The sequence below is a fragment of the Zootoca vivipara genome, chromosome 2 (genome assembly GCF_965207765.1).
Source record: "Zootoca vivipara chromosome 2, rZooViv2.hap1.1, whole genome shotgun sequence".
In the NCBI taxonomy this organism is placed as follows: domain Eukaryota; kingdom Metazoa; phylum Chordata; class Lepidosauria; order Squamata; family Lacertidae; genus Zootoca; species Zootoca vivipara.
In genome coordinates this window covers 114,472,252-114,484,268 of record NC_142584.1, presented here as the reverse complement: position 1 = coordinate 114,484,268, position 12,017 = coordinate 114,472,252, and the positions used below count along the sequence as shown (strand labels likewise).

The following is a 12,017-nucleotide window of genomic DNA, read 5'->3' as shown; positions in this document are numbered from 1 at the left end:
ACTAAAGGGAACTGGACTTCTGGGAGATGGCTGTGTTCATTTGCTCCCTGGTGTCCTTTGGACTCATGCTTTTGCTTTGCAATCTCAGCTAACAAAGGAACGTTCCTTGGTGGGATTTCTCCGTCTTGATCTCTCCTTTTACCTGCAGGTGATGGTGAAACTGAAAACATCTTTCAAACATTATGTGTGTGGGAAACCCCTAAGCAGGACGTGGGCACAAGAGCCTCTCCCTTTTTAGAGACTCCACAACCGCTATTCAGGAGGATTACTGCTTCCAACCACAGAGGCAGAGCATATAAGCATCCAAAGTCTTGTCCTCCAGGAATTTTTATCTAATTCTCTGTTAAAGCCCTCCAGGTTTTTCAGCCCTTGCAAGGGAGCACACTTTATCAGGACTATAGGAAGACTTCACAATGTGTAGTAATATTGATTAATAATAACAGCCAAGATCACACCAGGCATTCCTATCTAGGGAAGGAGCTCCATAACTTGTCTGCCACACCACAGATGGTGCCTTCTGCCAGGCCAGCCCATTGGTCCATCGAGGTCAATATTGCCTCCACTGACTGGCAGCTGCTCTGCAGGGTCTCCAGGTAGGGGGCCTTGTTAGCCATACCTGGAGATGTCCTGGCCAGGGATGATGGGAGCACTGGTGGAGGAAGGTGGGGGCAAGGTGTGCCCTGCCGCGGGTGTCTTTCGGATCGCCGCCCGCCCGGACTCAGACTCCAGTCTCACGCCTACCGCGAGCCGTCGGGGGAAGGGGGGAGCTTCTCTTCCGCTTTGCAGCTCCCCCTTCCCCCAACCCGAAGGCTGGCAGTGGACGTGGGAGTCATCGGCGGGCAGTGCGCTGTTGCCCATCCCGTATTCCCGGCTGGAGTAGGCAGGCAGGTGAGAGGACGGGAAGGAGGCAGGCAAGTGGGAAGGGGAGACGAAGGAAGCGGCTATCCCGCGCCTGGGAGGGCACCCTCCGCTCCCCAAGCCCCTCGGGTGCGCGCCCACCCTGGACAAGGCGGGCATATGCTCCACCACTGGATGGGAATTGTGTTGTTGTTGTTGTTTAGTCGTTTAGTCGTGTCCGACTCTTCGTGACCCCATGGACCATAGCACGCCAGGCACTCCTGTCTTGCACTGCCTCCCGTAGTTTGGTCAAACTCATGTTCGTAGCTTCGAGAACACTGTCCAACCATCTTGTCCTCTGTCGTCCCCTTCTCCTAGTGCCCTCAATCTTTCCCAACATCAGGGTCTTTTCCAAGGATTCTTCTCTTCTCATGAGGTGGCCAAAGTATTGGAGCCTCAGCTTCACGATCTGTCCTTCCAGGGAGCACTCAGGGCTGATTTCCTTAAGAATTGATAGGTTTGATCTTCTAGCAGTCCATGGGACTCTCAAGAGTCTCCTCCAGCACCATAATTCAAAAGCATCAATTCTTCGGCGATCAGCCTTCTTTATGGTCCAGCTCTCACTTCCATACATCACTACTGGGAAAACCATAGCTTTAACTATACGGACCTTTGTCGGCAAGGTGATGGGATGGGAATTGTAGTCTGAAGCAAAGAGAGGGCACCGGGTTGGCAATGCTGAAAGCGTCTGTTTCAGTCTTGCCAGCATGCTAGAAAGGAATTACGGTAAATTAGAATTAGCAACCAGACTTTTAGGAGTTTTCTTCACGGAATCAAATCCCGCTTGCTAAATCGGAACTCCCGTCCATTTAGGGCAGAGGCAGATTTTCTCCAATTCAAAAATGACAAGGAAGCCTTTGAATGAAAATGTTGCAGTTATGAGTAGCACAGCTTACTAGGTACAGTATGTGTGTGTTTCTGTGTAATGAAAAACATGGGAAGCTGTTGTGCAATCAAAAAACATCCGCTGCTCCTTGAGAAAATATTCAGCAACTGCAAAGACCTGGGGACGTTTTTTAAATAATAAAAAAGAGATAAAGATCACGTGATCACCGAGTCATTTCCGGGAAAGGAAATTGAAAACTGGGAAGGCGGAACTTAATTCGTGTGAGGGAGCCATGGCTGCTTTTGGGGATCTCATCCAGCGTCTCCGTGATGAAGCCACATGCTGCATCTGCCGGGATTATTTCAAGGATCCAGTGACCAGCCCAGAGTGTGGGCACAACTTCTGCCGATCCTGCCTGATCCAGTGCTGGGGGAGATCGGAGGCAGAGGTTTCCTGCCCTCAATGCAGAAAAACAGTGCAGAGAAGGACCCTCATCCCCAACCGGCAACTGGCTAACATGGTAGAAATAGCCAAGAAGCTCAGCCTTCAAGTGGGGAGGGAAGAAGGAGGGGGGGAAGAAGAGGCCGAGGGAAAGGGAGAAGGAGGAGTCTGCGAAGATCACCAGGAGCCCCTGAAGCTCTTCTGCAAAGTCCACGAAGCCCCCATCTGCCTGGTGTGTGTCAAATCAAAGGAACATAAAAATCACAAGGTGATTCCTCTGGAGGAGGCTTTCGAGGAATACAAGGTAGGAGATCCCTGGATCTTGAGGGGAGAAACAGCTGTGGATTTTTCTTGGGAGGTTTTATTTTTCATTCTCAGGTCCAAAGTAGGCATGGCATGAATTGGTGGTGGTTTATTATGTAAAAAGCAGCCCAGGGGAAGCCTGAGGGCTCCTGGGATGACTGAGAGGAGGGAGTTGAAGTCTTTCTCTCTGCCAGGGGGACAAAGGGATCTCCCTTGATATCCCTGAGTAGCATCTGCAAAGACTAGGTAGAAGTCTGTAAACAAGAGGGGACTAACTGTGTCCCTGAGCCCTACAGGAGGGCCACAGAAAAAAGGTAGGTGGTCCAGGGAGTCATGGACCCAAAAAAGTTGAAAACTTCTGGACTTTTATTTCCTCCAGTACCACTTTGCTATTACAGTGGTACCTCGGGTTGCGAACTCAATCCGTTTCGGGGTGCCGTTCACACCCTGAAAATTACGCACCCCAAATGGTGCTTCCGCGCATGCGTGAAACGCCAATAGAACACCTCTGTGCATGTGCGAAGTGTGCAGAACGCTTCTGCACATGTGCGCGCGGCGGAACCCAGAAGTACCATAAACAGTTCGGAGTCCGTGCAGTTCTTAACCCGAAAGTACGCAACCCGCAGCGTGCTCAACCCAAGGTATGACTGTACAGTATAGCAAGGCCACTGGTTGCAAGAAGCCACCATACTATTCATCTTGTCTCTGTGTGTCTTAATCAAACATGAGTTTTTTCCTTTTCTCTTTAGGGAGAGATCTGTCGCCGCCTGGAAATTCTGAGGAAAGAGAGAAAGGAAATTCTGGCCTTTCAAGCAGACCTGGACAAGGAAAGCAAAGACCTCCTTGTAAGTGTAATAGATTATTGTATTTTAATGTTCTGTTGGAAGCCGCCAAGAGTGGCTGGGGAAACCCAGCCAGATGGGCAGGGTATAAATAAAAAAAAATTTATTTTTATTATAACTATCACTATTGTTACTAGTGAGGGAACAAGCACTTGAAGAATCGAGCCAAGACTGAGGAGGGATTGGGAAATCGGCCCATTTCAGCTTCTCCCCATTTCTCATTTTTCCATATCTCTCTGTTTATTAATTTATTATTCTGAAAATGAATCAGATGTTAGGGTAGCTACCTCCTTGTATAAATATTTTGATCTGTACTTTACCCTCATAAATACATTTTTTTGTCAATTTTACCTGGCTGGGTCAACCATGAAAATATCAGAGGTGTGAATTTCAAAGGAGTGCAGCTAGTAGAGTTTATTTCCCCTTGTTGTTTATTATGTGAATAGCAGTCAAGGAGAAGTCTGAGGAATTGTGAGCTGAGAGGGTGGAAGCAATTCAGTCCAAATCCTGATTTACCATAAATGTTACTAAAGAGTTGTCTTTCTGAATGTGTGCTCTTGTTCATCTTTAGGATATTCAGGGAGCTATGGGGATAAACTCTGCACTTTGTCCTCCTCCTCTGTTTCTGTTGCCTTCTTACACCTAAATGGCTCCAGTCTAAACTGAGGAATGTTTTATGTCCCTGGATGTTCTCTGGACAACTATGAACTCTGGTTATGCCATGCCCCAAAACATACAGGGAACATCCCTGGCTAGGAAAAAAGCTCCTTGCTTTAGGCCAGAGCTCAGCAACCTTTTTCAGCCGTGGGCAGAAAGAAGCCATGGTTTTGCAGCTGAGTTCCCTGGCAGGAAAAGGAAGGGACAGCATTGGCTGGCTGCTCCCTGGGCCTCTCTGCAAAACACAGCTCTTTCTGTTTAACCCATTGTGGGCTGTGGGGCAGTTTCCCAACAGAGAGGTGGTATGCGAGAAAACAAGCTGGAATAGCCGTCTTATTAAAAGCAGAGTCAGCCAGACTTTTTGGGTCCATCTAGCATTGTCTACACCAGGGGTGTAGACACTGTTAGAATATTGGGGTGTAAATCACCAATATTCTTACTATTGCCACTGGCTTCGGTAAAGAAGACAGCAAACAATCGTAGGTGCTAATCTACGTTTATTCAGAGAGTGTGGTTTCAGCCATCACTCTCCAGTTCAGAAGAAAGTGAAAGTAGAAACAGAACAAAGAACATCACATGACAGGAGATCAAGTTACAGCTTGAGCTCCTGTGTGGGAAAGTACAGCAGTTTTATAAAGTAAACATTCATCCACATGCAGCATCTGTGCCATGCAGAGGATTTATGCTAACAGACACCAGGGGTCAGCAAACTTTTTCAGCACTGTCCCTCAGACCACATGGTTGGCCAGACAATATTTGGGGGGGGGTTGTGTGTGAACAAATTCCTATGCCCCACAAATAACCCAGAGATGCATTCTAAATAAAAGCACACATTCTACTCATGTAAAAACATTCTGATTCCCAGACTGTCCACGGGTCGGATTGATAAGGTGATTCGGCCGCATCCGGCCCCTGGGCCCTTGGTTGCCTGCCCCTGATTTAGGAAGTAGCTCTCTGCAAAATAGAAGTCAACTGAAAGAGAAATGCAGAGGGCCTCTCCTTGAAGTAAATTATTACATCTTTAGACACTGGAGGTTTCATGTCTCTGAAAAATCAGAAGTGCCCTTCCTGTGGAATTCTCATATTTTTCTTCCTGCTGTTTTGAAGGCTGACCATCTTCCACACTCAGACCTCCTCTTTTCTTGCAGAAATTAACAGAAAGGGAGAGGCTGAAGACTCTGGAGAAGTTCAAAGAACTGCACCAGTTCCTGAAAAAACAAGAAAAACATCTGCTGAACCATGTGGAAGAGGTGAAGAGGGAGATTGCAGGGAGAAGGGATAAGGAGCTGGCCAGACTCGCCAGGAAACTCACCTCCCTTGCGAGGATCATCCAGGAGATGGAGGAAAAGGGTCAGCAGCCAGCGAGTGAACTCCTGCAGGTAAGACAGTGGCAGGAAAAGCCCATGGGTCCATGAAAAGGCTGTCTCCCATACTTTATGTGCCCCTTTCATGTATACTGATGATTTGTCTCCAAATGCCTTCCCGCTTGGCAATGCTGCCTTCCAGCCCTGTGCTGGGCTTCGCCAAAGATGCATCCAGGCCTCCTTCCGACATGAACCAGTCTCTTGACCCAGCTTCTCTTCCAGTTCCCTCCATGACTTCTGGGTTGATCACCTTCCCCATGGATACAGATCGGCCCCAAATGGTGCTCAGACCAAAGAGCAAGACTGAGGGACTCATCCAGACTGCTGCTTGTCCCACCGCTTTCCTCCAGGAAAACCCGCTGTTTACTGCTGAATGAGAGCAAACATCAGCCAGGTTTTCTCCAGATTGACGTTTGCTTTGATGTTGCACTAAGGAGCAGGTTTTTCCTGAGGGAAAGTGGCAGGGCAAAGGCAAAACCACTTGGACCCGTGTTTTCTGGGCCCAGGAAAAGCAGAAGTGTGGATGAGCCCAAAGAAACACTGAGCTGTTTTATTACCCCTTTGATGTAATAAAAGCATTTCCAGTTGGAAAGTAGCATTTGAAATTTGGGGACTTCTGTGGAAGACAGTTTGGGGCAGTGCCCTAGTAGGATTATCCTGTAGGCTTACTTACGCCTCAATTGCACAATTCAAACTGGATTAAAGTTAATAAATTATAAGACATGAGATGAGTTGGAATCGTCTATTGAATCCACAAACGTGAAATTCCCTTAAATGGTGGTGCATTTTCATAAGGATTTTAAACAAGAATTGCAAACTGATATATAAATGTGGAAAAATTGATATTGGAAAAACTGATAATTTCATATTGGAAAAATAAAAGCTGTGAGAAACCAAAACTGGCTGATTCCGCCATTCCTACCCAAAACCTTGGCATGTGCCAGGCAGACTGACATCTGAGGGCAGGCTGTTTCTCCACTCCAGGGTCTGAGGGGGTCTTCCTAGTGTGGCCTGTGGTGTGCAGTTAATTCCCTTCTCTTTTCCCCTCTAGGATATGAGAAGAACCTTTCAGAGGTAAGTGGATCTGGCTCATTCGCATTCGCATTTTGTGTTTCCCAACAGAAGTGAATCTCTGTTTTTTCCTCACACCTTCTCTGGAGACATCTAGAGAAAGGAAATGTGTGCTGTGCTGTCAACACCCTAAGACAATTCCTGCCTCTTGATTCCATATAATTCTCCTCCTTCTCTGAATAGACATCAGTGGGGAGACTCAGAGGCCTGGGGTTCCTGTTTTGGCCCTTGGGGGTCTGGCTGAGGAGTCCGTAGTGAGGAAGAAACTCCCCACTCAGAACACCTGGTGGCAGGGGGTGTCCTGAGGGGAGGGGAGGGGGATGGAAGGAAACCCAGATGCAAAAATGGATATCCTTTGAAGTGCTGCGCCTTGCGGGTTCCTCTGGTGGCAGGAGAGGACTGGCGGAGGTGCAGCATGAAGAAGGAGGAGGATTGAGTGAATATTATAAGGGTAAGATTTTGAATTAGAATACGAAAATCGCCACAAAACCAGGAAGAAGAGAATCGAGGAAGTCACAAATACAATGTTAAGAAAGTAGGATTTAGATTATGTTATTGTTTTATTGTTTGTTGGTTGGTTGTGTTGAAGGAGAAGCAGGGAGTAAACCAAACCTCAGTGCTCCTCCGTCCCCGTCCCTTCAGTGGCAGGGGAGGGACTGGGGGGGGAGGAGAGGGGGGGAGGTCAAACCTAGCCTTAAAATGGACCCCTTTGACTCTCCACCTCCGCAGGTGTTGCTGGTGGCAGAAGTGGGCCTGTGGGGGGGGAGGGGATGAAGGGACAGAATTTATATTGTATTTTTTGTTTGTCTTGTCTATATAAAAACCAATAAAAATTATTATATATATAAAAAAAGAAACTCCCCACTCAGTGCTTGCCTGTCCCTCTAGGCTTTCCTCCGGCTTCCTCCTCTCAATTCCTTTCTTTTCCTTTAACAGAAATTGTGGATTTGAATGGGCTGACATTGTTTTTCTTTTCACCAGGTATGAGAAAAGAGAGAGTCCAGAGAAGCCACTTGCTTTCCCTCCAGAACTGAGGAACAGGATCTTGGAATCCTGTGATCTAAATCACCTTGTGGAGGATGCAATTAAACAATTGAAGGGTAATGAAAACTGGCTGCCAGGATTTCAGACTGAGAATTCTATTCTTCCTTCAGAACTGAACATGCCAGGCTCTTATTGCATGGAATTGAGGAACCCCAGGATAACTTCCTTCTCGGTGCTCCAGCCTTCATTTCCTGTCCCCTAGAATGGCCCATGTATATTGTGACGCTGGATCCTGTAAAGGAAGCCTGAACCAGAGTGTAGAGCAAAGTCCGGATATTTTTCCTCCCATGTGCTTCTGTTTACAATTCTACGGAACCTCCTTTTCCTTTCAGTTCCCCGTCTACACAATCTGAGATTGTCCTTTGGGAGGTTCTCCTGCTCTGAATGGAGTCAAAGGGCATTAAGAAGCCCCCAGTTTCACCTCTGCCTCCTGCTCAGGCTTGTGTCTCAGCAGTGGAGCCAGGGCCTGAGCCGTCTCCGCCTCAGACGTCCCCCTGCAGCTGCCATATCTAGCGCTTCAGCCTTCAAGATCTCCTAAGGGTTCCCCCATTGAGGATGGAAGCTTGCTTTATGATTGCTGAGTTTTAAAGCTTTAGATATTTTCATAGATTCTTCCTATGATTTTCTTGTTTTTAATTATTTTCTCTACAGTCGTACCTCCATTCGACTCTCGAAATGGTTCAAATACCAAGGCGCGGCTTCCAATTGGCTGAAGAAGCTTTCTGTAGCCAAACGGAAGCTGCAGAAGCTGTGCTGGATGTTCGGTTTCCGAAAAGCGATCACTTCCATTTTTCTATCATTCGGGAGCTGAAACATTCAAATTTAAATGCGGTCGGCTTCTGAGGTTCCACTGTAAAAAGGGACCCCAGACTGTTAAGTCCAGTCATGAATGACTCTGTTGTTGTGGTGCTCATCTCGCTTTACTGGCCAAGGGAGCTGACGTTTGTTTTTCCGGGTCATGTGGCCAGCATGACAAAGCCGCTTCTGGCGTAACCAGAGCAGCGCATGGAAACGCCGTTTACCTTCCCTCCAGAGCAGTACCTATTTATCTACTTGCACTTTGACGTGCTTTCGATCTGCTAGGTTGGCAGGAGGTTCCATTGTACTATTTAATAATTGTACAATCAAACCTCAGAACGTAATCTGCTCCAGACTTCCAAAATGGTCAATTTCTGAGGCGCGGCACTTGCAACACTCACTTCCAGGTTTTGACGTTTGAGTGCCGAAACGTACAGCAACGGAGGTGATCGAAAACCGAGGTTTGACCGTACTTGAATTTAAGGATGCTATGTTGTGAATTGTTACTTTTGTATGGAGATTTATTTCAGGTGGAAGAGTGTTGCCCTTACACTTTATATCTTTTTGCTTCCTCAGATGCTCTGTTATACAGAAAATCGATTCAGAAAGGTAAATTTCTAGGGGAGGAACAATATCACAAGAGGGATGGGGTCTGATATTTCATGGGTGTTGAACCGTCAGTTCTGCAGACTTTGAGACCCCCATCAATGGCATAACTCTGGGTAACAGTCCTCTAGTGGTGTTTGGGTTCTTTGTCTGTCCCATGAATTAACTGGGAGGGGGTTTGAAGGCTTGGATTGGGGGCAGAGCTTGTCCCTACGAAGAACCTGCATGCCGTCTTGCGTTCCATTCCTGCCTATAGACTATTATCCTGGTTTCCACCTCAATTTTATAGATCTTGCTTTCTTTCATAAAATTTATTACAAGAATTAAATGGGGAATTAAAATGAAGGGATTATTAGGAAATAGAAATGTATGTTAATGATTGGTTTCAGTACATCCAAATTATATATAGAGTGGCCAAAGATAAACAGGTAGGCTTTGAAAAAGAAATATCTAAATTAGATAAATATTTGTTAATATATAATTCCAAAAATATATCTAAATTATCTGATAGAAGGCTACGACAACAGATTTGGGTGGCACACATATCTGTGGTATGATAAAAAAAGAGTTCATAAAGGTTTTACAAATCATGTGATAAGAAGGTCTTTATATGAGGTGTGGGAGAGAAACAAATCGCTGTTAGAAATGAAAACTCCATGGTGGATTTCACCAGTGGAGGTGCTGATGGTAAAAAAAATAAATATGGAGGGAAGGAGGGCCACCTACGAGGAGATTTTGATGAAAACAGAAAAGGGATGGAAGTTGAAACCTTATGAGGAAATCAAAGAAGTTATTATTATGAATTGTAATAATTGAATATATGTTAAGAAGAGGAAATTTTGTGTTTATTATGTGTTGTTGTGTTTGTTGTTGAATGTTTTGTTTTTGTTTAATGTGTTTTAAAAAATTATCTTGAAAAGCCAGAACTTTTATCAGATTAAGGAAAGTTCCGCAATTAGTATAAGGAGAAAATAGAAGATGAATTATGTAATACCATTTGGTCTTTATCGTAATGAGGTATAGAGTGATAAGAAATGTATAAAGTTAACAATATGCAAAGGAAATTAACGGAGATTAAAAGGCATTACGACTTATGTGATTGGAAGTCTATCACAATAGGTGGGTGTAGAGTGGTGGCGGGTTAAGATAATGTGTGGCTCTGTCAGTCTGTATAGGGTGTTTATAATGTAGCTATGTGTCAGTTTTTATCGTGAATAGGTGTGTGTGATTGAGTATATGCAAGGCTTCGTATGTAGTTTTGTTTAATTTTCTAATAATAAAAAAATACACACTGACTATAAGAAGCAAAATAAAAAAATTCTGTCCAGCAGCTCCTTAGAGACCAACTTAAGTTTGTCATTGGTATGAGCTTTCGTGTGCATGCACACTTCTTCAGATACACATGCACACGGAAGCTCATACCAATGACAAACTTAGTTGGTCTCTAAGGAGCTGCTGGAAGGAATTTTTTATCTTGTTTCGACTACATCAGACCAACACGGCTACCTACCTGTGACTATAAGAAAGTGAAGGAAACTGATTTAGAAACCAACAAGGAAGATGAGAGCCTGCAAGGAGTCTCAGTCTTGCATGCGATGCAAAGAAATCCCATTCATCTGAAGGGGGGAATCTGGATTTTTCAGGTGTTTTTTTGGTGTGTTTTTTCCAGGATGTCCGTTTCTGTCTCTCAGCTTGCTCTGCCTAATCTTCTCTTTCCCTCCTCTTCTCCCCAACAGCAAATGTCACTCTGGATCCAGACACAGCCCATCCCCAACTCATCCTGTCCGAGGATTGGAAAAGCGTAAGATGGGGAGACGAGAAGCAAGACCTGCCCGACAATCCTGAGAGATTCTGCTACCAGCCTTTTGTGTTGGGACGTGAGGGATTCACAGCAGGGAGACATTTCTGGGAAGTCAAAGTGGAAAGTGGGGAAGGGTGGGGTGTGGGGGTTGCCAGGAAGTCTGTGAGGAGAAAGGGTTTCTTCTACTTCAGTCCTGAGGGAGGGATCTGGGCTATGGGGAAGTCTGGAGGCAGGTACTGGGCCCGCACTTCCCCTGGTTACTCTCCTCTGTCCCTGAATGAGAAGCCCAGGAGGATCCGGGTGACTCTGCACTATGAAGGGGGACGGGTGTCTTTTTATGACGCTGACTCAGGAACCGAACTCTACACGTTCTCAGGAGCCTCGTTTTCTGGAGAGACCCTCCTCCCTTACTTTTATCTGAGTGGAAATGAAACTCCCCTCAGTATCTCCTGAGGAGACTAAATCTGCCTCTCAGGCCCAGCAGGGGTTTCTCTCCAGGCTGGAGTGACCGACATAAAAAATACTGACCCACCAAGAGCAAGTTGGGCAGTTTTCCAAGGGTCATTTGAGAGGATTCATTAGTCAAAATCAGCAGAAATAACAAAACAAAATGGGTTGCTGTTGCTTTGCATTTTCCTCCCTTTCCCCAAAATTCCCTCTGCAGCTTCTTAAATAGACAGTTACACTATTAACAGTCCCAATAAATAATCTTTTCCTCAAACGGACTCCCCCATGTTGGGCAAAGGTTTCCTGCAATGCAGGAGGTGGGACTAGATGACCCTCAACTTTGCAGTTCTAGGAAACCTTCCTCTCCCCACAAGACCTTCTGCAGCTGAAAAATTCATGCATCATTGGATTAATAGATGACTAAAATATGAACCCCTTCACCCACATCAGGCAGGATAGCTCCTTGCTCTGGAGGCCTTAGATGGGAAGAAAATGAAAAAGTATCTGAACAGGGCGTCCGCTTCAAATGCCCTCTGCAAATACAGGCTCACCATCTCCACACATTGTCATAATTAAACCTCATTGCATTGAGTGGGGCTTCTGCCCAGTTATATGTTACTTTTCTTTTATTAATTTTTATTGAAACATTTTAAATCCATACCAATTATCAACATTGCATTCAAATACTCCCCCCCCATTTCCCCCATTCCCCTCCCCCCAGACTTCCCCCAGCTCCCATAACTGTTTTATTAATCTATATTGTTTCTGCATGCTTTACAGTTATAAATGTTATTTTCAAAATCTTCAAGTTCATAATTTAATTAAAAAAGTTTGTGTATGTTTATTTAAATCCTGCCAGTCGTTCTAAGTCTCTTTGTTGTTTCTTCAAATAACTTGTAAAAAGTTCCCTTGCCCCAGGC

General features: G+C 45.5%; 1 protein-coding gene across 1 annotated transcript; it reads left to right on the top strand.

Annotated features, from left to right (window-relative positions):
- Positions 1 to 1,542: 1,542 nt before the first annotated feature.
- Positions 1,543 to 11,965, top strand: LOC132591570 (zinc finger protein RFP). The gene is made up of 7 exons (XM_060270768.2): positions 1,543 to 2,468; positions 3,217 to 3,312; positions 5,115 to 5,345; positions 6,382 to 6,404; positions 7,383 to 7,501; positions 8,820 to 8,852; positions 10,586 to 11,965. Exons 1-7 carry the CDS (start codon positions 2,016 to 2,018, stop codon positions 11,101 to 11,103), a joined length of 1,473 nt encoding a protein of 490 aa, XP_060126751.2. The 5' UTR covers positions 1,543 to 2,015; the 3' UTR covers positions 11,104 to 11,965.
- The last annotated feature ends 52 nt before the right edge of the window (positions 11,966 to 12,017 follow it).